Here is a 25,278-nt window from a genome sequence, read left to right on the forward strand (position 1 = left end):
ATGAGTGAGGCTCAACGTTAAGTGTCTGCCCATACGGTGGGCTGCGCTATAGATAGAATGAAGTTGACGTCACTCGGGTCTTAGTTATTGTTTACTGCCATCCGCGTTTATGAGTAATTCTCACTAAACTGTATTAACCAGACTAAAAACGTTCAAGGTTACACATGATAGTTTTGTGAGTTGGTCCGTTATACTTCCGAACGGCAATGTTGTGAGCTTCTTAGCCAAGCGCATACTATCGACTGGCCACATCACAAGCTTTGATTTTCAAGCGACCAACTCGCCCAACGTTCTTGGTGTTGTCTACGAATCAATCAAGATCGGTTTGATAGCGTGCAAGCTGGGTGCAAGAAACAGGATTCGACTTTGCTTTTAGAAATGTTTCCCTTCCATACGGAATAACAGTGGCGTGGCATGGTCACAGTATAAGGTGGTGCCAGAATTAGAAGAAAATTACTTAAAACATGCTATATTTGTAAATGCAAAAGAAAGAAAAAAATTGAAGAAAAGATTTACACAAATAAATAAGAGACGGTATATACTATTTTTCAGTTTTATTTTAAGAAAATGCTGTAATCCATTTTTAAAAGATGGAGCGGTGCCAGGCACCAAATCAACCAATATAGCCACGCCCCTGCGGAATAATATTATTTTCTGTGATTAAAAATAATGAATTGAATGAACATTTTATAGCGTATTTCCATAGATTTACCACGCTCAATGCGCTTCACAGTGTTTCATTTATACCCGCAGCAGGCCAAACGGAACCATATTTCCATTTCATACAGTACCCGTCGCCTTTGAGGTGTCTTTTTTGAACAACAACACTCTTAGAACATCCGTCACTGCCTATAACCAGTTCCTCATTCCCATTTGAGTCGAGTGGGGTAATTTGTGAAAAGCACCTTGCCCAAGGATTTTCCACGGTAACATGGTTTGGGATTGTGGCGCAACGGTACGGTCTTTGCTTCGTAACCGAAAGGTACCGAGTTCGATCACCCGCTGCTGCGCTGTGTGGACTTGAGCAAGTCACCTCGCCCTAGCTCAATTTGCAGCACTGCATTGCGGCTGACGCCTGGGTTATTCCAGTCTCCCCTTGGTATGGACCCAAGAGACAAATTTCCCCTTTGGGATGAATAAAGGGAATTTTAATTTTTTTAATTTTATTATTTTTATAAACATGGCTTTATTAGATGGTATGTTTTCATCTCTTCTGAGTAAGTCCAAAAACATATGTAAATAATAGATAAATACATAAAAATTCACCATCTGACCTCCGGGATTTACATAAATAGGATTTTTTCATTACACTTTTCGTACATTGTTTTGTTGTTTATTTTTGTGGGGTACCAAGTAATCAGGTCTCAATTTTAAGTTGTTTTCTGTGAAATCTGTTTAATACTTGTTCTTCTGTCCCAAGTAGTGCCCAATTATTGCATTTGTTCACCATCACTGATTTATCAAGGGACTCCCGATATCTCAGTTGGTAGAGTACTCGCTTCACACTCAAAGGGGCCGTGATCGATTTCGGGTGCAGTGAGATCTTTTCTGACTCCCCCCCCCCCACCCCACTGTCAACCCGGCAGTGATTGGGTAGCTGGGTCTGTTACATCTGGCGGAAAGTACTTTGCAATTGACTAGAGTCCTATCCAAAAGGTAGCAAGCAATAGCTATTTTCCGTTTAACCGGCTCTATGGGCTCAAAGTCTCTGAAGGACTACTAATACTGATTTATCAAGGATTGTGTAACATTTTTTATTTTATCTTGTGTAATTCAATATGCTTAATTTGTTTAGTGCGACCGTCGATAAACCTTTTCTTCACTCTACGTCTTCTATTTTTAAATAATTTTTTGGCTCGACATCTTATCTTTCTTCCCTGATAGACATGTCACATCTGATTAATTAGCCTTCATGTACAGTTGGTCGAGGGAAGGTGCAAAACTATCCTAAGTAGAGTTACGATAGTTTTGCGTTGATAGATATGTTCTGCGCTGAAATTGAAATACTGTGCACCTTGTGTCAAATCGAGATTCTAATCGCATTAAAAGCATAAAAAGTTATTCAAATTTGAAGAAATATTTTAACTAAACGGTTACACATTTGTGTAAATAAGACTATCGTTACTTGCCTTAAGATAGTCTTACAACCAGTTTTTACTTTTCCCTTCAAATGTATGTATCGTAAATAAGAGTTACAGTTTACTCTTTACCAAATAAGTGTCAAACTGTTAGACATACAATTGTTCGTTTGTACAGAGTTACAACAGTATCTTTGCCAAATAAGTGTCATACTGTTTAACATAAAACTGTTTGTTTGTTTGCTTATTTATCGGCTGTAAACGATGCTTTAGATCATTATGTAGCACCCGTTGCTCACTTCTCGATGTTCATCTCAACCCGTAGAAAGTTAACAATACCATAGTTTAGATGTGTACAAAACATCAATGCCTAATAAAATCTTTGTGTATTCATACCTTTTATATTAAGATTCTAATCTAGAACTTCTGCAGTAATTCATATCCCAGCAAATCATTATAAATCTTCAGCAGATTTACTGACTGGATCAGGGACTCAAACCTAAACCATTTCAATGATCAACAGCTGATCTCCTTATTGATGCTTTGATAAGTCAATGATATTGATATTCGGTCCGTTTGATGAAGAAAAAGAGAATGATTGCCCTTTCTGATAAATTGTTTCATTAGTGTTCTATTTGCCCCTAAATGTTGTCCACGCTTAGTTTGCTTCAATAGCTCATAAAAAAGTTATCAAGACATGAGAATCTATGTATCATTCATGATTGAGTCAATTGTATTAAAATAAAATCGGAAGACAGTAGACGGTCCACTAAGGAACTTTTTGATTGAATGATTTAAAAAGAATGAGTCATTCTTTGACCTGGAAAGGGTAAGTTGTTCACAAATGCTCAGACAAAAATAGGAAGGCTTCTTTGCTAACCAAACTTGTGAAGGTCCTTGAAGATTTCAAATTTCCAATTGTGTTGAAATTCATTTTGAGTTCAATGACCATTGCCATCATTTGTACACAAAGATATCACGAATTAAAGTGCTCAGTAGAACAAGGGTATCAATGTTTCATGAGTCTTTCCTAAAGCCGTACTTGAAGTCTGACAGTCTCTGTGTTCCAAATAGAACTTAAAAGGCAGACGCTTGTTGACCATCTTGTCCATTAGATTGCATAAGCAGTTGGTGACTGAGATGGACGATATTTAAAGATTCAGAGAAGTCATTCTCAGCTTTTGGAATTGAAATCACTATCATCAGATTCTATCTCAGGTGAAAAGACTACATTGTCAATTTCATAACCCAAAAGGGCAATCAGACTATTTGTGGAAGACTACCATATTTTATCAAAATCCAATGCTATTGGCTATGCAACCTCTTACTACGTAGTCGTCTGCAAGCAGTTTAATCTCTTGTGTCAAGATATATCTGGCGGAGGAGCAGAATCAGATCGTATAAATCAGAACCAGATCTTTCGATCAGTAGATTCCTTTGACATTAAAAAAAACCGGATCCAATGTGACAGTTTTTAGACTCCTTTTGGGCAATATATCACTTGTGTCCATATCCCGAAGTCCTAGGTATACTCTAAGCTGGTGTCTATATCTCACAGTCCAAGGTTCACACTACAATGGTTCCGACCTCCCACAGTCTAAGGTTTACTCCTTACTCATGTATATGTCCCAGAACCCTAGATCCAACCCTCACTTGTGTCCATATCCCGAAGTCCTAGGTATTATACTTTAATCTGGTGTCTATATCTCACAGTCCAAGGTTCACACTACAATGGTTTTGACCTCCCACAGTCTAAGGTTTACTCCTTACTCATGTATATGTCCCAGAACCCTAGATCCAACCCTCACTGGTGTCCATATCCCGAAGTCCTAGGTATTATACTTTAATCTGGTGTCTATATCTCACAGTCCAAGGTTCACACTACAATGGTTTCGACCTCCCACAGTCTGAGGTTTACGTATATGTGACCCATCGTCTCAAAACGGTATTATGTCGGAACGAGCCAGATGCTTTAAAACCGAAGTAAATGTTAAACTGGTCAAAATTATAAATTGTTGGCATTAGCTACTTAAAATATGGTTGTCATTCTCCTCAATAAATCATATAAACTCAACACAAGTCTGATATTTCTGGCTATAAAGTCAATTTTCAACATCTTAACCAACCCGACTTAATACCGTTTTGAGACGAAGGGTCACATATGTCCCAGAGTCCCAGACCCACCCGTCACTTGTGTCCATATCCCAAAGTCCTAGGTATACTCTAATCTGGTGTCTATATCTCAGTCCAAGGTTCACACTACACCGATTTCGACCTCTCACAGTCCTTTCTAGTGTACATGTTCCCTCGCCCAAGAGTAACTCCCCACTAATGTCCACCTAGCACACTTCGGGTTAACTTCCTACTGCTATCCACCTCACATAATCCTGCTTTCACTCCCCACTGGTGTCCATCTCAAAAAGTTAGTGCATTCTTCTTTTGTATTCATATTATGGAGGTGATGTGTATTATTAAGCCGAAAAATGCAATAGAAAAATAAAAACCAGCTTTAAAAAATATAGCGCAATATCTACTAAAAGTGCTTAAAGCACTTTACAAAGGGTCACTAACTAACAGTAAACGTTACACGACGCCTGTTAGGCGATATTGCAATATTTTCCGGACAGAGACAATGCTGTTAACGGACAGGTGTTCATTTTGAACATGAGTACGGTGACTCAACTCTGCGACGAGCGAGGCTCGAACCCAGAATCTTCCGATCCGAAAGCGAGTGTCATACCACAAGACAACAGCAACACAAAACACGGTTCCATGCACATCTTTTAATTACTATCCAATGCATCATTGAAACAAATCTACATGTGCATACATGCAGGTCTGAATCCGATCTCCATTTTGGACCAAGTTTAACATTGTTGTAATGAACAATATTTTGTGTCATTTTTAGAGATTTCCATTACAAAAATGAGCCCAAAAAAATTAGGTTATCAGACGCGCAAATAAGTGCATGTCGAGACAAAACATCGATATCTATAATTAATACTAATGTTAAGTGGTCTTTTAAAAGACTTAATTCAGTATCATTTGAAAAAAAGAACGAATTAAAAAAAAACGGAAAAAAGCCCAGAAGAAAACATACAACCCCCCCCCCCCCCCAAAAAAAAAAACAAAACAAAACAAAACAAAACAAAACAAAACAAAACCAAACAAAACAAAAAAAAACCCCACAAAAAACAAACCCAAAACAACCCACCACCAACAAAACAGTAACAACAGCAACAACAACAAAGAAAACAAAAACAAACAAACAATATTTGGTTTTTATGCTACGAGTAGAAAAGAAAAGAAGAAGCATAAATTCCAAGATCAATTTTTATTTCTCACAAAAATCGACAATCTGCTATTGAAAATCCATTTCAGACCTACAGTTGCTGGTGTCTTGATCTAAGTCTGACAATAAATCGTCGCCGTCATCCAAAATCTTTTCATCGTAGAAAGAAGTGTAATCTTCGGCAATAACTCGTGGAATTTTATAAATCCGAACTCGCTGGCAATTTTTTGGATGAGCCATGTAAACAACGGTTTTGGGATGCTGGGAAGGAAAGAGAATAATATCATTTATGGTAAGCGATAAATAATTCCAGTTTACATACAATCATATGAAAAATCGTCACATAACAGTGTTATCGCGTGACGAACACAATGCTTAAAATTATAATTTTCTTCTCAATTAACCTCAACCAAAAAAAGGACAACAAAACAATAATTGCACGATAAAAATATAACGAGTTTAATAAATACAAAGAAATGAAATAATAAGTTTATTCTACCCCTGCATGTAAGATTATTAGATATTTTGTAGCCAAATGGTATGATATTATAGTACTTCAATTCGCCATAATTTGTATCTTTCTCTTTCTGCTTGAATGACAATTTGGCCCTAAACTAAAAACGTTGGATTTGTATTCATTCATGAGCACCAAAAGATTATTTTTAAATACCAATCAGCTGTCTTTTACACATTCTTTCACACAAATAAAATTGAGTTGTAGGTGTGGGTCCAGGAGAAGGAAGAACCTTGTCTGGACACCGGTTTGGATCATTCTTGGTCTGGCTACTCATCTTCAGCTTTTTCCAGCAGGATTGGATCTAGGCTGGTATAACATTCAGGGTCATGCAGCGCACAAGCTCCTGTACGACGGCAACGTGATGATCCTTCTCAGGATCTGAAGATCACAGCCCGTAACTCAATACTACCCCTATACCTCAATCCTAAATACATTGGCATTACATTGGACAGACAACTAAATGATCGCAAACACATTGAGGGAACCGCAAATAAAATCGCAAAAAGAAACAGCCTGGTGAGAAAACTCGCAAGTACTACCTGGGGAGCCTCAGCACAGATACTGAGAACGTCTGCTTCAATGTGGAGGAAAACTGGAGAGAAATGTGGAACAGGGAAACACCAAGAGGAGGAAATATCATAAAAGATCCAACAAAAAGAGTGCCTGCATTCCATAATGCCAGGAAATACTGGGTTTCCTCAAATCGCCTCTTAACTGGACATGGCAGAACTGCATCAAATTTGTGCAGATGGAAACGTGGAAACAGTGATACCTGCCGGAAATGTCAGGCAGCCCCAGAGACCAGCGATAAGATCGTCCTCCACTGTCCAGTTACTAAAATTGAAGGTGGCTACGAAACCATCCTTAGGGCGGAGGAAGACTTTAGAAGCTGGGTTGACGAAATAAATTTGGAGGTGTGGCCATACGCTACTACTACTACCAAAATAATATGCGACGATTTTCTGCAATCGTTAATTACAATTTTTTTCAACGCTTTCAAAGTATTGTTCCACGATTAAGTATTTCCCAAGAAATGATAGGGTTTTCCAAAGAGAAGGGTAAAATAATGTGAAATATATCACTGAATATGAACTTCTTTCACACAAAACATGTTCCATGTAAGTTGTGTACAGTATAACCTCTCAAAAGAACCGCAGTTTTCAAATGCAAGAAATGCACAATTTAGATAACATAATTGACCTCTCCCCTCTGAGTTCCTGGTTGTGTGCCATCTGTGGATAGTATGTGTTTCTATTCGCTACACGCCACGAAAAATAATTCCTCGCTTCGTCTCTAGAGAATTACTTGTAAGCTTCCAGTGCTATACTCCTCTCTGTGACAAATTTGCATGGTAAATTAATATTGTCATGTTATCAATTTTTATAAATGTAGAAACCACAGCAGAAAGATACGCCTTTGGCTTTCCATTAATAATAGTAACAATGTTTTTTTTCTCGATTTTTTAAACCTCAGGATTGAGAGACACCCAATGTTTGTCGTCACTTTGCCATTTTAGGTTTATCTCCATCGTATACATACGACAATAAACATAGGCATATCTAGAGATATTGACCTTATATAAGTTTTTAAAAATATAACAATGTAAATAAACATAGGCATAGAGATATTGACCTTAAAAAAGAATAGAATAAATAAATAAATAAATAAGTATATTATAAGTTTTTAAAAATGTAACAATGTCAATGTCAAGTGTTTAGAAAGTGTACAATTTACTGTGTCATTTTGAACTCAGTGTGGCAATGTTAGTGTGTAGTGTTCACGAATCCCATGAGAAGTAAACCCCTGGCCAAGCCTGCAGGCACGTTCAGTGATCGAAATCACAACATAATTCAGTGTGTTAAATATTGTTACTGTAACACGTCCAGGGGCCGTTGTCACAATGTAGGTGCAGGCAAAGGTACTGACCTACGTGACGTCCCAAAGCCAGAGTACGGTGGCTATTTACCCCAGGTTTGAGACATTAAAGGTGGTTCCACACGACACATAAAACTAAATGCACATCGCAAGACAATTGAATTATAATTTTATAACTGTTTATTACAAATCTAAAGAAAAATAAAAGGAAAGAAAGAGTAATATTCAAATTATAAGTGTGACAACATAATAAGAAAATATCAAAAATGATGATGATGCATGATGGTGATGATGCAAATAATAATCTACAGGTTGGGGCCCCTTACCTTACTTAATACGCAGACATGCAATGAATGGTGAATGATGATGAAGGTGAAGATGATACTCTTGACCACATTATCGAGGTCTTTTGGTATTATTATATTATCTATAGGAGTCCAAACATGTTCACAGTTCACTTTTCTGTCACAAGTTCTTTCAATTGTTAATTACACTTTATTTTAAGTCCAGGTTGGAAATGTTTTTTTATTAAATTGTTTTCCCGATAAATAGGGAACCAAAATGTTTTTCAAGATAATAAACAAATGTTACTGGTATCACGTCTGGTTTATAGCCGGGGCTAACCGACTCTATTCTGTATAGAAAGAGATACATGGTTAATAAAATAATCCTATATTCACACTTAATCCTGTGCCATACTTATTCATAAGCGAGACTTATCTTAGCACATCATTTCAATATAGAGAGATTGACGATTACTCTTAATTATCTCAAAATTAATATTTCAATATTTATTAACGACAGAGATTAAATAGGTGTTGATAACTTTTTATTCTTTAATCAATCTTTACATCTGTTATCCTTAAACTACAAGCACGATATTAAAATATCTTAATATTTGTATTCTGAAGAAATACACAATAATAGTACACATGGAAATTCACTGCTGATGATCTTACATCATAAATCTCATAAAACTTATAGAATAAACCATCATTAAAATCACAATTAATTAATGGAAACACACCATTAATAGAGCCGTCAAATAATGAAATTTCACTGGCGGTTAATATACAAAGTTAATATTAATTTCCAAGCCAAGTGAATTTCTACAAAATGGAATGACTTGTGTGAGTCTCAGAGAGGACCTAGCATGTCTCTGCTCTGTTCAGGCTATCGTGATGGACTGACTAAAATTGGTAAAAACTCTCTTCTATATAATAAAACTTCGTCTACCCAACCCATAGTCATAGACAATAAATTAACGTAACTCAGGATCAGTCAAGACATTCTATTATTTAGTCAATTCTCAAAAGTGTCAGGTTTCCACCAAAGTCCGATAACGAACTACCCGGTTTCCGGAACTTTTAAGAAAACTTTCTTAATCAATAGTTACGGGACTAAAGAAAACTTTTTTACTCAATAGTCACGGGACTAGTCTCCCTGCCACGCTATCTCTCTATCTCCCATAACGGCGCCACTCTATCCTAATGTCATTAAGGTGACTATTTAATATTCATCAACGATGTTTTTCCAACAAAAGAAAACAAAAACAAAAAAAAAAGCAACACTGAATACTTAAGGCGAAATAACCGGACACGCAAAGGTAACATAACAGGAAACAAGCATCATTGCTCACCTAGCACGGGCAACAAGCGTTTTGTGACAGCCGTTTTCATGAACGCGGACTAGCGCTTAGTCTCTGAATATCTCTGACTTTAGTCAATGACTTGAAAAAATCGGATTTCATGTGAGCTGACTAATCAAGTCCCAGACTAAAATCGCGGCACATTCTGACTAAGTTTGACCAAGTTTTAGTCATTTGCCGAGGCAAGACTTCATGCTTCAGTCTAGTTAGTAGGAGACAACAAGATTCGGGAAGAAAATACGTCGGTTACGAATGACAGAGGCAAAAAGTGTCCTGTTGCGATTGACACTGGCTTAAAAAAGATAAGATAAGTGCAGATCGTCGAAAGTACTTATTTTTGTGAGTAAAAACTAAAAAATAACACTGAATCTATCGGCTCATGAGTTGAGATTCGAAAGGCTACGAACTCAAAGGGTTTGCGTCAAAGAACAACCAAAAAAAATGATTAGAAAGTATATTGGAGACAAAAGTTATTCTGTTGACATTGCAATTGACTGAAAAACGTGTGATTATTCAGAACACACTTTCTTTGTTGTGTAATTATTTGTTGCTGTTGTTTTGTTTTTTTGTTTTTTGGTTCAATTTCTTTGAGTTTCAATCTCGTGTTCGTCGTCTCAATGAAACTGTCATTGGCCTAAATATAGAATTAACAGTCGACGATGGAGATCATTGCAGTCTTTAACAGTCGATAGTCAATATTACATGTTGCTAATTTCCTCTTTGGAAATCTTTTGCGTTGTAAGTATGAAAACGAGTGTATCTTGCCTGCCTTCGTGTAGTAAAGAGGTGATGTTACCCGCACAAAATAGCCGAATTAGTCACCATCCTTACAACGCCCACTTCAAGCTAGTCCGAGTCTAGAAAGCGTTCATGAAATCCGATTTTTTAGACACTTGCTCCGCTTGAGCTTAAGACTAGCTAGTCATTTACTAGACTAGTAAATTGCTAAATCTAGTCCTCGTTCATGAAAACGGGCCCAGATGTTCACTAATACCAGACCCTTTGTTTTTTATCAACCGTAAAGAGGAAAAATCCCAAAATATGGTATTGTCGCAAATGCAAGAAAAGAAATTGGCTTAACGTCACTAACAATTCTAGTGTTCGAACCAATTATCATGAAAATCCATCAAAATGTGGGAAGAAAAACACGTCAATTTGTGCGCACCGTTTGTGGAACGGTCACACAAGATCAAGGCGGCGATGATGAAAATGATGGAGGGCTGGAGTCAAGTCTGTTGGAAAACCCATCATCAGAGCAGGTTTGTTTTATGTTGACCTTAAATGGCGAAGTAGACTGAAGTCGAGAATGAGCTTCATGACGGAAGAAAGCATCAACCCTCACCATGCAGCTGTATACAGGCTTTCCACATGGAGAGAGTGGGACAATCATGCAAATGAAGCTGTTGAAGATCCGAGAGAAGAAATGCCCTACGGAACTGGGCCCCAGGAATGAATGGGTAACATTGAACAGAGCATGGGCAAAAATTGGGAGTACAGCTGGAAGCATGAAAAAGTGGGGTCTAACTGAGACTAGCTTGTGTACATGTGGATGCTCAGAGCAGACGATGGAGCACATCCTTAGAAAATGCTAAGAGCTGCACTGACCATGACCTAAGAGTCTGCTCAACAGATGCTGTGGAGTGGACTTGGTGTTGGAGGGACAAGCGATAATGATGGCGAAATAAAGGCCTACATAAAGTGAGTTAACTTCATGTATAATTCTTCGAAAGTATATCAACTGCTCGGGCTTAAACACTGTCGATCTCTCTCCTCTCTCTGTCTCCCCCCCTCTCTCTCTCTCTCTCTCTCTCTCTCTCTCTCTCTCTCTCTCAACCACACTATAAATTTACCTGGTTCTTACATCTCTCTGCAATTCCCTCCCCGCCGCCCCAACCATTTATTTCCCCCCGTATTCTCTTCACTCTTCTAACATTAAAATTGACTTACTGTTTTGTCTATCCACGTATCCACAGGAAGGCCAGACTCATAGGTTGTGCTTTGATAGGTAGCAGTACTAGGTATACACCGGACAAACGGAAATGCTGCACTAGATTGCCTGAGATAAAAGTTTCAAAATGAAATTATTAGCATTGTTCTCTTGTCCGTAGTATTGCTGTCGTGAGTGATCATCGCAATAGATTTTCGCTATCATCATCATCATCATCATCATCATCATCATCATCATCATCATCATCATCATCATCATCATCATCAATTTTCAACCACAACCCCAATCACTAATAAAACCAATGTTAAAAGCAACAAATACCACAATGCTTACGTGCAATCTCCATTTGCCTTCCACGTATACACGACGCTATTGGGACCGTCAAATAATTGGGCTACTATTCCATCTCTGTTACTTTCTCCACGATAGTATGCCCGTGAACTGCTGAAATCTATAGTCATCCACACAGTCTGGGTGGTGGCAAAATTAATAATGACGTTGTAGTATTTGAATTGAAATATTACGGTTGTACATTGACAAAATGGATTTATACAGCAAGTGCCTTTTCAACGACCGTCCTTTTAAACTGAAGATCATAAATGGCTCATTATATGAAGAAAATTGTGGGGTTTAAGTTATGTCTGTGTGATTAATTGCTTTTTTCTTCCTTATAATGGCCTCGCTCATACGAGCACGGTATTGTTCAAGGGTATTCAATATAATCATTTAAAACTCAACTGTTATAAATTGATTATTATTTGGTGCATAGACAGGAGATTGTGTATTTACCACCTCTTCCAATGTGTCTAGAAATTTAAAAAAAACCATATTAGGGAGAATACTCTTGATCAAGTCTGACTTGACTTCAACAAAAGAATTGGCAAGGTTCAGATTACAAAAAGATGTTATTTTGAACAAAAGTTATCGGCTGTCAACAATTCTTGTTAAAACTAGCCATTTGAAATTAATTAATCTTCCTTTGACTGAAATTTTATAAAATGTTCCTTTAATTTGATGGAGGCAAAGTGGCCGAGTCGCTAAGGCATTGCACCATTTCAGACACTTTCGTTTTTTTCCGTGGGCAAGATTACTAACCCCAGATTTGCTCACTTGGACAACATGGATGATTCCTGTTGACATCAGACATCTTGTTTGATGAATTATCTATACCTTCGTGGAATGCCTATGCGACGATAACTTATGATGTCGTGGCGGAAGGGCGTGATTTTTAAAAATTAATTTGATGTGCATATCATGTGTTTATCTTTATGACCTATTGCGTTTTAACCCTTAGAAATTTGATGAATGAATTTGGAACAATCTGCTGTTACTATAAGGCAGAGTTCTATAATGGAAATAATACTTCAATTCGTTTCAAAACTCAAGCCCACCAGCTTTGACCTGTAGTTTAGACACTAACCAATGGATTCGATTGAAACTTGGCAACGCTACTCCGAGTCAAGAAAATAATCAATGCATTAGTACGTAAGGTAGCACATCATCAGCATCATCATCATCATCATCATCATCATCATCATCATCATCTTCATCATCATCATCATCATCATCATCATCATCATAGCTTGTCGCTCCAACACTGAACCCATTCCACAGCATCTGTAGAGCAGACTCTTAGGTGCAGCTGGGCCCATCCTGGTAGTCTCTAAGGATGTGCTATGTACACAAGCTAGTCTCAGCGAGCCCCCCACTTTTTCATGCTTCCAGTTGTTCTCCCAATTTTTACCCGTGCTCTGTTCAGTGTTACCCATTCATTCCTGGGGAGCTCAGTTCCGTAGGGCAGTTCTTCTCTCGGATCTTCAACGCCTCCAATTGCATGATTGCTCCACTCCCTCCACGAGGACTGGAACTGCAGTCGGTTTCAAGTTATCAGTAATGGTGTTATGTAGCTCAGGGGCAATCTTTTTGGCATGGCTTGCCCAGACTGGTAAGGCGTATTCGGCTGATGAATAGCAGAGGGCTAGTGCGGTTGTCCTGACTGTTTTTGGATCTGCTCCTCATTTAGTGTTTGCCAGATTTCTTAGGAGGTTGTTTCTTGTGGCTACCTTTGCTTTTATTTTCTTTGTGTGCTGAGAGAAGGACAATGTGTGGTATTAGGTGACATCCAGGTACACGGGGAAAGTGTTGTTCTCCAATATGTTCACATTCCAGTAGATGTTCAGTTACCTGTTGGCATAGAGGTTTTTTTTTAAAATGGAAGGCACACACTTACATTTTTCCTAGGTTGGCATTTTGTGAGTTCTTTAAACAATACCCAGAGAGTGTCTCCTCAATGGTCTTTAAATCAGAGGCCCGGGATGCAAGAAACAAGCAACAGATCTTCAGCATATAGAAATATCCGGATGTTCTCAAAACCAGTTTGGTTGTTGATATTCATTTTGAAAAGGATTGTTGCAATTACCGATCATTGAGGGAGTCCATTCTTTTGTGATCTCCATCTGCTTTTCTTCCCATCCATTTCTACAAAAAAGCGACGGTTTGACATTAAGGATTTTATTATTGCAACTACTTTTGTCTCACGAGTTACCCTTGCAACCTAAAGGAGCAGTTTACCCTGTAATTTGTTCTCATAGCCATCTTCGATGTATTGTGTCAAGTTCAGGAGTTGCTCACAGCATGATCTTCCAGGGCGGTTTGGGAAATCCTGGCTTGTATCTTGCGCTCATATACTATGTACAGTATGCAGAGGAGGGATATTGGTCAGTAGCTCTTGCTGCTATTTACCGGGTTTAAGCTATCACTCTTGCTTGTCGCCAAAGCTTTAGTATTGTGCAAGATTCAACACAGTTGTTGATAAGAGAGCTAGTAACCATGTTTTTGTTGAGGGACCGAAATTCTTAATCATTTCTGCAGTGATGCCATCTAGACCAACCGCTTTACCGGGTTTTGAATGGTCAAGAGCTGATGCTAATTCTTCGATGCAGAAAGGGTCTACTTCCTGTTCACTTCATCTGCCGATCTTCTCCATTTTCCTTTTCATTTCCTTAAGTTTGCCCTTTTCTCTGTATGTTGGTTTTCCATTTTTGCTAAGTTGGTTTGCTACATCGTTTGGTTTCACCGTTGAAACCCTGGTTTGTTTGTTATTTTCTGCATTGACAAGGCTTTCTTGCTGTTTGGGTCATGTTTGTGTTGGTTATCATTTCCTTCGATCTTTAAGATTTTGTTCCGGCAACGGAAGCCACCAAAGTCTCACCAAGTTGAACATCTATTAAGACCATTTATGTTTACGTTTTACGATTTTAAGGAGAGAAAAAACGGTGAGCTGTTTTAATCTTATTACAACGGTCGACGATGAACATCGAAAATGACAACACCTAATTGTTATTATAACTATTCACCCCAACACCTACGTACAATACGACACACAAATGATAATACACCAAATTTAGAAATAGTGAACATTTTGAGATCTTTTGAATTGTTCAAGGCATACAGAAAAATAACAAAAGGAGGAAATAAAGGTGTAAGGAAACAAAAAAAAAAAAACAAACAAAAAAAAAAACAACAAACAAACAACAACAAAAAAAAAAACAGAGAGAAGCCAAAGAAAACATCAAAAATAACTCAGTCAAATTAAACTGCAATAATGTAAATTCTACCAATAACAATGACAGAAGGCAACGGAAAACCATTGTCACTAACAAACTTTCCCAGGACATCAGCTGTCCCGGACACGTTGAACGTTTCAAACTGGTGCGAAATGAAACAATCACATTGGCCACGTGGAATATACGTACATTAAACCATTTAGGAACTTTTGAACACGTTATTCAAGAAATGAAAAAGTTCCAAATTAACATCCTTGGAATCTCAGATATGAAGTGGAAAGGAGAAGGAGTAGTTTATGAAGATGATTTTGTATTTTATTATGCAGGTGGAAAACCTCATGAGAAAGGGGTTGGAATTCTTTTGGACAAATCAACATCAAAGTGCTATTTAGATCATGTTGCAATCTCAGAAAGAGTTATTTTAATACATTTGAAAGGAAACCCGTTTAACGTTAAAATTATTCAAATATACGCCCCGACATTGAGAGACAATTGAGACAATCTATCAAGAAATGGAACAGGCATTAAAACAATGAAAATTGGATGAAATTCGTTTAACGGTTGGTGATTTCAATGCAAAGGTTGGTAACGAGAGAGTTGAATATATGTGGCTCCCACGGACTAGGTACCAAAATGACAGAGGGGAAAGACTTGTCGACTGTTGCAGATTGGAAAACCTTACTATTGTCAATACATGGTTTAAAAACCACGATAGAAAGAAGTGGACATGGATAAGCCCAGGTGGCTTTTATAAAAATCTTTTGGTACACGATCGGTTCAGAAATATCGTACGCAACGTAACAACTATTCCAAGCGCAGATTGTAATAGTGACCACCGACCTGTCAAGGCCACGCTAAAAATAAAACTTAACACAAATAAAGAAGAAAAAGTGGAACCAAAACTGCGATTAGATCTATTGAGAATAAACGATCAAATAAAAATGATTACAAAGTATGTGTGAAAAATAAAAGTGGAAACTTGTCCTCAAATATAAACATAGATGCTTACTGGAATCAAGTATCGAACTGTATCACAGAATCTGCAAGAGAAACTATTCCATCTGTGAAAAAACACAAACCAAAACAAAACTAGATGGATGACAAGATCTTGAAACTGATGAATGAAAGACGAAAACTATAACGCAACAGCAATGAAAATAAAGAAGCTAATATTATATAACGTGAGTGTAAGAGAACAAAGGAAGATTATATTGAACATGAATGTCACATAATTGAAAGACTAAAACAATCTACCACCAAAAAATTCTACCAGTCAATACAAGATGATGATGATAGTAGTGGTGGTGTTGGTGGTGTTGGTGGTGTTAATGATAGAGTTGGTCGTGCGTGGTGACTTTATTGTGATGATGATGTGGCGATGAAGATGACGATGATGTTGCTGCTGCTGCTGATGATGATAATGATGATTATGATGATGATGATGAAGATGATGATACCACGGCTGCTGTTGCTGCTGTTGCTGCTGCTGCTGCTGCTGCTGCTGCTGATGATGATGATGATGATGATGATGATGATGATGATGATGATGATGATATCAGAATACCTCTGTCTTCTCGGTGATGGATTTGGGCCTTCCTCTTGCCTCGTCGTTATAAACCAGTCTAAAATGAATCTTTTTATTTTCAGGAAGACAGCACCGTTCCTTTGCGTCAGTCTGCACGAGACCCGAAACCAGAACGACCAAGATTGTACAAACAAAAATGATTGAAGACGACATCCTCTGTTGAATTTTCTCTGTGTTATAATGGGCGAAATGAAGAAAGAAAGAAAAACAATTTCAATTGAGCGAATTTCAAAGAATTTACTAAGCTAATGCTTTATGGCCCCAATGTGGAGTTGAAGATTTAATTTTCTGACCTCTCTGTCCACTCAGTAGTGATGGAGTAACTTGGTCAAATACATCTTGTGTAAAGTACTTTGAGACAGAATAACAACTGATCCGATGGGCAGGAAACAGCTGTTATTATCAGTTTAACGCTACGGAAACCGGGATATATCTCTAAAACGTTTGATAGAATGTATCTTGAGTTGATCTCAGGCAACTTGACGTGTTCAACTAAGAAATACTATTAGCTCTTCCTAAATCCAATAATTATGTGGGCTGTTTCTTCCAGCGTTTTGCTGAAGTTCTCTATGCAGAGGTCATTGTTGTCCCCAAGTCCAGCATCTTCTGTCAAAACAGTTTGGTCTCTCTTTACTTGTGATATGTACAAAGCAGTCCGGGGTTGATTGGGTTCCATTCAATCAAAGTGTCAGCAATGAATGTTTGGTATTACAAGTGAAATTCCACCTCTGTGCTGGCCATTTTATCCTCAAACTTTAGTGTCTCCATTTCCTAGTAATTTATTTTGAGACACGCAAGCCCTCCCACCACCCATGAGAGTATAATGAATACTGAAGCTATCAAAAAAAAACAAACAAAAAAAAAAAATAAAAAAAAAACAACTAAAAAAAACCCATAAAAAATAACAACGAACAAACTTTTCTGTAAAAAATCCAACCAAACACAAATAAAATAAAGCAAAGCAAAACAAAGCCAACAACACCACCGACAAGAGACAAGAAACAAAAAAAATGTTAAAACGAGATACTTACCGATCTGCCAGTGTCGTAACTGTTATAATGAAAGAAAGATTGTTTTCAGTACATGATTTACTGATTATATATTAATATGTTCAGTTGAAAACACATATTTTTAGTGTTACCGTAGTTTTCCTTTCCAGGTGTTTATTTTCACACAGAGCAATTATTCTTGAGTACAAAAGCTGAAAAGGTATTTGAAGTTTTGAGGTTGATACATTTTGAAACAATTGTTATAAAATAAAAATAAAATTACAAGTAAATTCGTAATTCTATTTCATGTGTGATCACCTGTGTAATAATGACTCTACTATTACTACCATTACTACCACTACTACTACTACTACTACTACTACTACTACTACTACTACTACTACTACTACTACTACTACTACTACTACTACTACTACTTCTACTACTACTACTACTACTACTACTACTACTATATTATTATTATTACTACTACTACTACTACTACTATTATTATTACTACTACTACTACTACTACTACTACTACTACTACTACTACTACTACTACACTACTAAACTACTACTACTACTACTACTACTACTTCTACTATACTACTACTACTACTATTACTACTACTACTACTACTACTACTACTACTACTACTACTACTAATACTATTATACTACAACCACCACCACTGCCACTACTACTACTACTGCTACTACTACTACTACTCCACCTCCTCCTACCACTCTTCCTCCTCCTCCTCCTCTTCCTCCTCCTCCTCCTACTACTACAACAACAACAACAACAACAACAACAACAACTACTACTACTACTACTACTACTACTACTATACTGTACCACAACAACAACACAACAACATACTACTATAATACTACTACTACTACTACTATACTTACTACTCTACTACTATAACTACTATTACTACTATACTACTACTACTACTATACGACTATACTACTACTACTACTACTACTACTACTAATTACTACTACTACTACTAACTCTACTATATTACTACATTACTACATATACTACACACATACTACTATACTAATACTACTAATACTACTACTACTACTACTACTAACGATTACTACTACTACTACTACTACTACTAATCTACTACTATACTACTTACTACTATTATTTATTACTATAACTACTACTAACAATAATAATACATACTAATACTACTAATACTTAACTACTACTACTATACTACTACTATTACTATACTACTACTACTACTATCTACTACTAATACTACTATACTATACTACTACTACTATATTATTATTATTACTAACTACTACTTATACTACTACAACAATACTCTAATACTACTACTACTACTACTACTACTTAATACTACTACTACTCTATACTACTTCTACTATTACTACTACTACTCTACATACTTACTACTATTCTACTACTACTTACTACACTTATATACTACTACTACTACTAACTACTACTATACTACTACTAACTTACTATAATATACTATCTATACTCAACCAACCACCACTGCCACTTACTACTACTACTGCTACTACTATACTACTCACTCCTACTACCTACTTACTCCTCCTCCCTCCTCTTACTCCTCTCTCCTACTACTTGCTGCTACAGCTCTACAACTACTACAATCTACTACATCTACTGTCTACTACTACTACTATATACTACTACTACTACTACTACTACTACTACTACTACTACTACTGCTACCACTACAAAAACAACACAACAACATTCTACTACTACTAAATACTACTTACTACTACTATATTACTAATACTACTACTACTACTACTACTAACTACTACTACTATACTATATATTATTACTACTATACTACTATACTACTATATATACTACTTACTATACTACTACTACTACTACTCTACTACTAATACTAATATATATATAATAACAATAATATATATAATTATAATATAATAATAATATATAATAATAATAATTAATAATAATAATAATAATAGCATGATAATAATAGTAATAATAATAATAATTTATAATAATAATAAGTAATAATATAATAATAATAATAATAATTAATAATAATAATAATAATTTAATAATAAATAATATAAAAATAATAATAATAGTCTTAATAATAATAATATATAATAACATAATTTTAAAGATAATAATAATAAAATAATAATAATATATAATATATATAATAATAATATATAATAATATTAATAATAATAATAATGATAATGATGATTAATGATGATATAAATAATAATATTAATATATAATATATAATAATAATATATATAATAAAAAATATATAAAATAATGATAATAATAATAATAATAATAATAATAATAATATAATAATAATAATAATAATTTAATATTATAACAACAATAATATCAATTTAATATTATAATAACAGTAATATTATTAATATGATAATTTAATATTATTATTATTTTAATTAATATTAATAATTATTATTATTATTATTATTATTATTATTAATAATAATAATAATAATATAATAATAATAATAATAATAATAATAATAATAATACTATTACTATCAACAAAAAACAACATCAACTACTACTAATATACTACTACTACTACTATACACTACTACTACTATACACTACTACTACTATCTATACTACTACTACTACTACTACTACTACTACTGCTACCACTAAACAACAACAACAACAACTACTAATACTACTAATACTACTACTACTACTACTATTACTACTACTACTACTATACTACTACTTACTATAATCTAACTACTATCTACTATCTACTTATACTACTACTTCTACTTACTCTACTAACTACTACATACTACTATACTATATTATAATAAATAATAATAATAATATATTAATAATAATAATATAATAATAATTAATAATAATAATAATTATAATAATAATAATAATATAATTAGCATGATAATAATAGTAATAATAATATAATATAATAATAATAATAATAATAATAATAATAATAATAAAATAATAATAGTTTAATAATAATAATAATAAATACAATATTTTATAAAATAATAATATTAATAATAATAATAATAATAATAATAATAATTAATAATAATAATAATATATAATAATAATATAATAAAATAATAATAATTAATGATAATGATGATAATGATGATATAATAATAATAAATAATAATAATAATAATATAATAATAATAATAATAATAATAATAATTAATAATTATTAATAATATAATTATAATATAATAATAATAATAATAATAATAATAATAATAATAATATTAATTATACTATTACTACAACATCAAAAACAACAACAACAACAACAACAACTACACTACTACTACTACTACTATACTACTACTACTAATACTACTACTACTACTACTATAATAATAATAATAATAATAATAATAATAATAATAATAATAACAATAATAATAATAATAATAATAATAATAATAATAATAATAATAATAATAATAATAATAATAATAATAATAATAATAATAATAATAATAATAACATAACATAACATAACATGTGGTATAGGGCAAAATAGGATAAGATCCTTTGAATGCCCTTAATATTAATTAGTAATGCCATAAATCTATTGATTAAATATTACAATAACGATACACGTGGTAAAGATAGTATTTCAACTTAAATGTACTCATGTGGTGTACAAACATTTATCTTTAACCGTGACATGCAAAGCGCACACACAACCACACACACACACACACACACACACACACACACATACACACGCGTATAGAAGATAACCATAATAATATAATAATGCATAATATATACATACAAGATTGAAAGCCATGTCAACAGCAGAGCAAACAAGTATTATTCGTCATATATAAATCTCCCATCATAGAATTCCCTGTCTACTAACACCTTGAAATAATCCATAGATTTTGCATTCTTTGTTTCAAATTTCAAACTGTTCATTTCTGAACAATACGAATACCGAACCAGTTTTGTCTTATGTTTGTTTTGCATCTAGAGAATAATAATAATAATAATAATAATATAATAATAATAATAATAATAATAATAATAATAATAATAATAATAATAATATAATAATAATATAATAATAATATTAATAATAATGATAATAATAATAATAATAATAATAATAATAATAATAATAATAATAATAATAATAATAATAATAATAATAATAATAATAATAATAATAATAATAATAATATAAATAATAATAATGATTATTAATAATAATAATAATAATAATAATAATAATAATAATAATAATAATAATAATAATAATAATTAATAATAATAATATAATAATAATAATAATAATAATAATAATATAATAATAATAATAATAATAATAATAATAATAATAATGATAATAATAATAATAATAATAATAATGGTATAGATTTATAGTGCGCCAAACATCCCTTCATCAGGAGGGCTCTGGGTGCATAACATAGATTAACTTTATCATGAAGCCCTAACACAGTACACGAACAACGCTAATTATACACATAATCAAAAGAAAGCCTGTCGGAATAAGAATGTCTTCAATCGACGCTTGAATTCCTCTAGTGAAGACGAAGAACGTATCTCTAGTGGTAGTAAATACCACAACCTTGGACCAGAATGCTGAAAGGCGCGTTCACCAGCCTCCACTCGACAGCGGGTGTTTTCAATTTGAGGTCGTTCGTTGATCGAAGCGATCGCTGTGGGTTATACCGTTCAACGAGGTTTGAGAGATATGCTGGTGACGAGCCCTCCAGGCATTTGAAAACGATAGTTGAAGTTTATATTTAATCCGCTGGTCCACTGGCAGCCAATGCAGCTGCTGTAGTAATTCGGGATCTGCAGTTTTTCTGTCTTTCTGTAGTACAACGCGAGCTGCCATGTTCTGTATTTTCTGGAGTTTGTTTATTTTGTCCTTTGTGAGACCCAACAAACAGTGCATTGCAGTAGTCCATTTTCGGGAATATCAAAGATGTTACAATTTGTTGCAAGTTTCCTATTAATAAATGGTCTGATTGTTCTGATAATAATAATAATAATAATAATAATACACATTTATATAGCGCTCATTCTCGTGTAAAACACAAGCTCTGGGCACTTTACAATATAAATATCAATTTGTGAAAAAAATAAAAAAATAAAATAATAACAACAATAACAATTCATAGCCAAATCAAGGATTCATATAGAGTCAAGAAAAACAAATACAGTAAAAATGTGTCTTGAGATTCTTTTTAAAAGTAGGTAAAGACTTGCACTCCCTCAGACCACGTGGTAGTTCATTCCAAATCTTGGGGCCGAAACAAGCAAACGATCTATCACCAAATTTTGTTCTTGATCTTTTTTCCGAAATTTTCGTTTGGTCATTACATGATCTTAAAGTGTAATTTTCAAATTTACACATGACCACGTGATCTGTGAGATATGCCGGTGCTATACCAGCCAAACACTTATAAACAAGACACGCTGCTTTGTAATATGTGCGCTTTTCAATGGGCAACCAGTGGAGAGAGGCCAACAAAGGGGTTGCATGATCAAATTTTTTTTTGCCAAAAACTAATCTTGCAGCACTGTTTTGCAGTAGTTGCAATTGTTTAATAGAAGCCTGAGGCAAGTTGACAAGCAGCGAGTTACAATAGTCTAGTTTCGAAAAAATGAGGGAAACAACCAATGTTTTACATGTTCCAATTGCAATATACTGACGGATCGAACTGATTTTCTTCAATTGAAAGTATAAAGATTTACAGAGAGCAGAAATGTGAGCTGACATTTTCATTTCTGAATCAAAATAGACACCCAAATTTTTCACAGTCTTTGAAACTTTGATCTTTTCACCCCCAATCAACACCTCAAGACCATCATTCACCTTCAACAGCCCTCTATTTCCCACAATCATCACTTCTGTTTTTGACTCATTCATTTTCAACTTGTTTGCATCCATCCACTCTTTCACATCCGTCACACATTCTTCCACACGTTTCACAATATTTTCGAGATTTTTAGTTTTATCAGTAGCATAAAGTTGCGTATCATCTGCATAGAGATGATAGCGCAGCCCATGACCAGTGATGACATTAGATAATGGAGAAGTATACAAAACAAAAAGAATTGGACCCAAAACAGAGCCTTGAGGAACACCAAAAGACAATGTATGTTGACGAGAAAGTTTATCTAAAATCATAACCTGTTGCTTTCTGCCATCTAAATAAGATTCAAACCACTGCAAGACAGTCCCAGACAAGCCAAATGTTATATTAAGTCGTTTAATGAGAATACCGTGATCAATAGTATCAAACGCCGCCGAAAGGTCTAACAATGTCAGAAGAGAAACAGAACCTTTATCTAAAACATCAAGCAAATCACTCGCAACACAGCACAGAGCAGTTTCTGTGCTGTGGTAAGAACGATAAGCTGACTGAAATTTTTCCCATAGATTGTTTTCATGGAGATGTTGTGAAAGACGTCTGAGTACAACTTTTTCAAGGATTTTAGAAAGAAATGGCAGATTTGAGACGGGACGGTAGTTACTAAGGTCATTTACATTGAGATTTTGCTTTTTTATGAGAGGCTTTACAATTGCATGTTTATAGATATCTGGGACTTGTCCTGAGATAAGTGACTGATTTATAATATAAGTTATGCAAGGTAACAATTCAGGAAGACATAATTTCAAAATATTAGTTGGTAAAGGATCTAAATCACATGACTTCGAGGAAGATGAAAAAATTATTTTAGAAATTTCTTCTTCAGTTGTTTCTTTAAAACAAGAGAATCCCTGTGAACCCGAAAAAGGGTGGAAATTTATATCTTCATTTTGCACGAGGTCCAAATTGTTCCGAATTTTCGATATTTTTCCCGAAAAGAAATCTGAAAATGCATCCGGCTGCTTTTCTACCGGGATATTAGTGGGTAGACACATGCCCTTTTCTTCCCCTAAAAGTTCCTTTGAAACAGAGAAAAATTCCTTAGTGTCCCTCACTGATGACAGTTTTGTGTTATAATAGTTTCTTTTTGCTCTTTTGCAGGTGGTTTTATACTTATGCTTTTTTGCTATATATATCAGCCGGTCAATCTCAAGGCCCGATTTTCTCCACGATGCCTCTGCATTCCTTTTTTCCCTTTTGGCAGTTTTTTCACTCTGGTTAAACCACGGAGACGGTTTCCTGGAATTTATTATTCTAGTTGTCTTTGGCGCATGCCTGTCGATGACGTTGCGCAGTACCTCGTCTGTTTTCTGTGCTGATGGTATATCCATTCTTCCTAGTTCCTCTGACAGATTGTTTTTGAAGGAACTAATGTCTATTTTTTGGTATCCCTAGACACTATCTTGACTTTCTTTGCTTTCTCTTTGATGCATTTGAGAGTTGCCAGAATCAGATTGTGGTCTGAAATTTCTTTTTTGATATTTTTAATTGATTCAACAAGCGAGGGTGTGTCAATGATGAACCAGTCCAAGATGTGCCCCAATCTTTGAGTTGGAGAGGTCACTAACTGAGTGAGGCCATGTTCATTCAGCATATTTTTTATAATTTTAACGAGACTATTCTGATCAACATCAAACTGAATATTAAAATCGCCGATATAAATTTTTCGCTTATTTGATGTGTCTTTTGATACAAAATCTGAAAATTCGTCAGCAAAATCATTCTGTCTCAGTTTGTTCTTTTTGCTTGGGGTGGTCTGTAGATA

General features: G+C 34.6%; 1 protein-coding gene across 1 annotated transcript; it reads right to left on the bottom strand.

Annotated features, from left to right (window-relative positions):
- Positions 1-5,397: 5,397 nt before the first annotated feature.
- Positions 5,398-17,631, bottom strand: LOC144976413 (uncharacterized). Its single transcript, XM_078920698.1, has 5 exons — positions 17,541-17,631; positions 16,489-16,679; positions 11,692-11,828; positions 11,358-11,466; positions 5,398-5,631 (listed from the first exon to the last, which is right to left on the bottom strand). Exons 2-5 carry the CDS (start codon positions 16,660-16,662, stop codon positions 5,440-5,442), a joined length of 612 nt encoding a protein of 203 aa, XP_078776824.1. The 5' UTR covers positions 16,663-16,679; positions 17,541-17,631; the 3' UTR covers positions 5,398-5,439.
- Between the last annotated feature and the right edge of the window lie 7,647 nt (positions 17,632-25,278).

This window comes from Berghia stephanieae, chromosome 7, assembly GCF_034508935.2.
Source record: "Berghia stephanieae isolate SIO BIC M18660-M18661 chromosome 7, UCSD_Bste_1.3, whole genome shotgun sequence".
Taxonomy (NCBI): Eukaryota; Metazoa; Mollusca; class Gastropoda; order Nudibranchia; family Aeolidiidae; genus Berghia; species Berghia stephanieae.

What these genes read in the sequence shown, in the direction of transcription:
- LOC144976413 (XM_078920698.1), bottom strand. Translation starts at nt 16,662, where the DNA reads ATGTCGTCTTCAATCATTTTTGTTTGTACAATCTTGGTCGTTCTGGTT. An exon ending in CCATCACCGAGAAGACAGAG is followed by an intron (nt 11,829 to 16,488) that starts GTATTCTGATAT and finishes GCCACCACCCAG; the next exon opens with ACTGTGTGGATGACTATAGA. An exon ending in AAGGCAAATGGAGATTGCAC is followed by an intron (nt 11,467 to 11,691) that starts GTAAGCATTGTG and finishes CTTTTATCTCAG; the next exon opens with GCAATCTAGTGCAGCATTTC.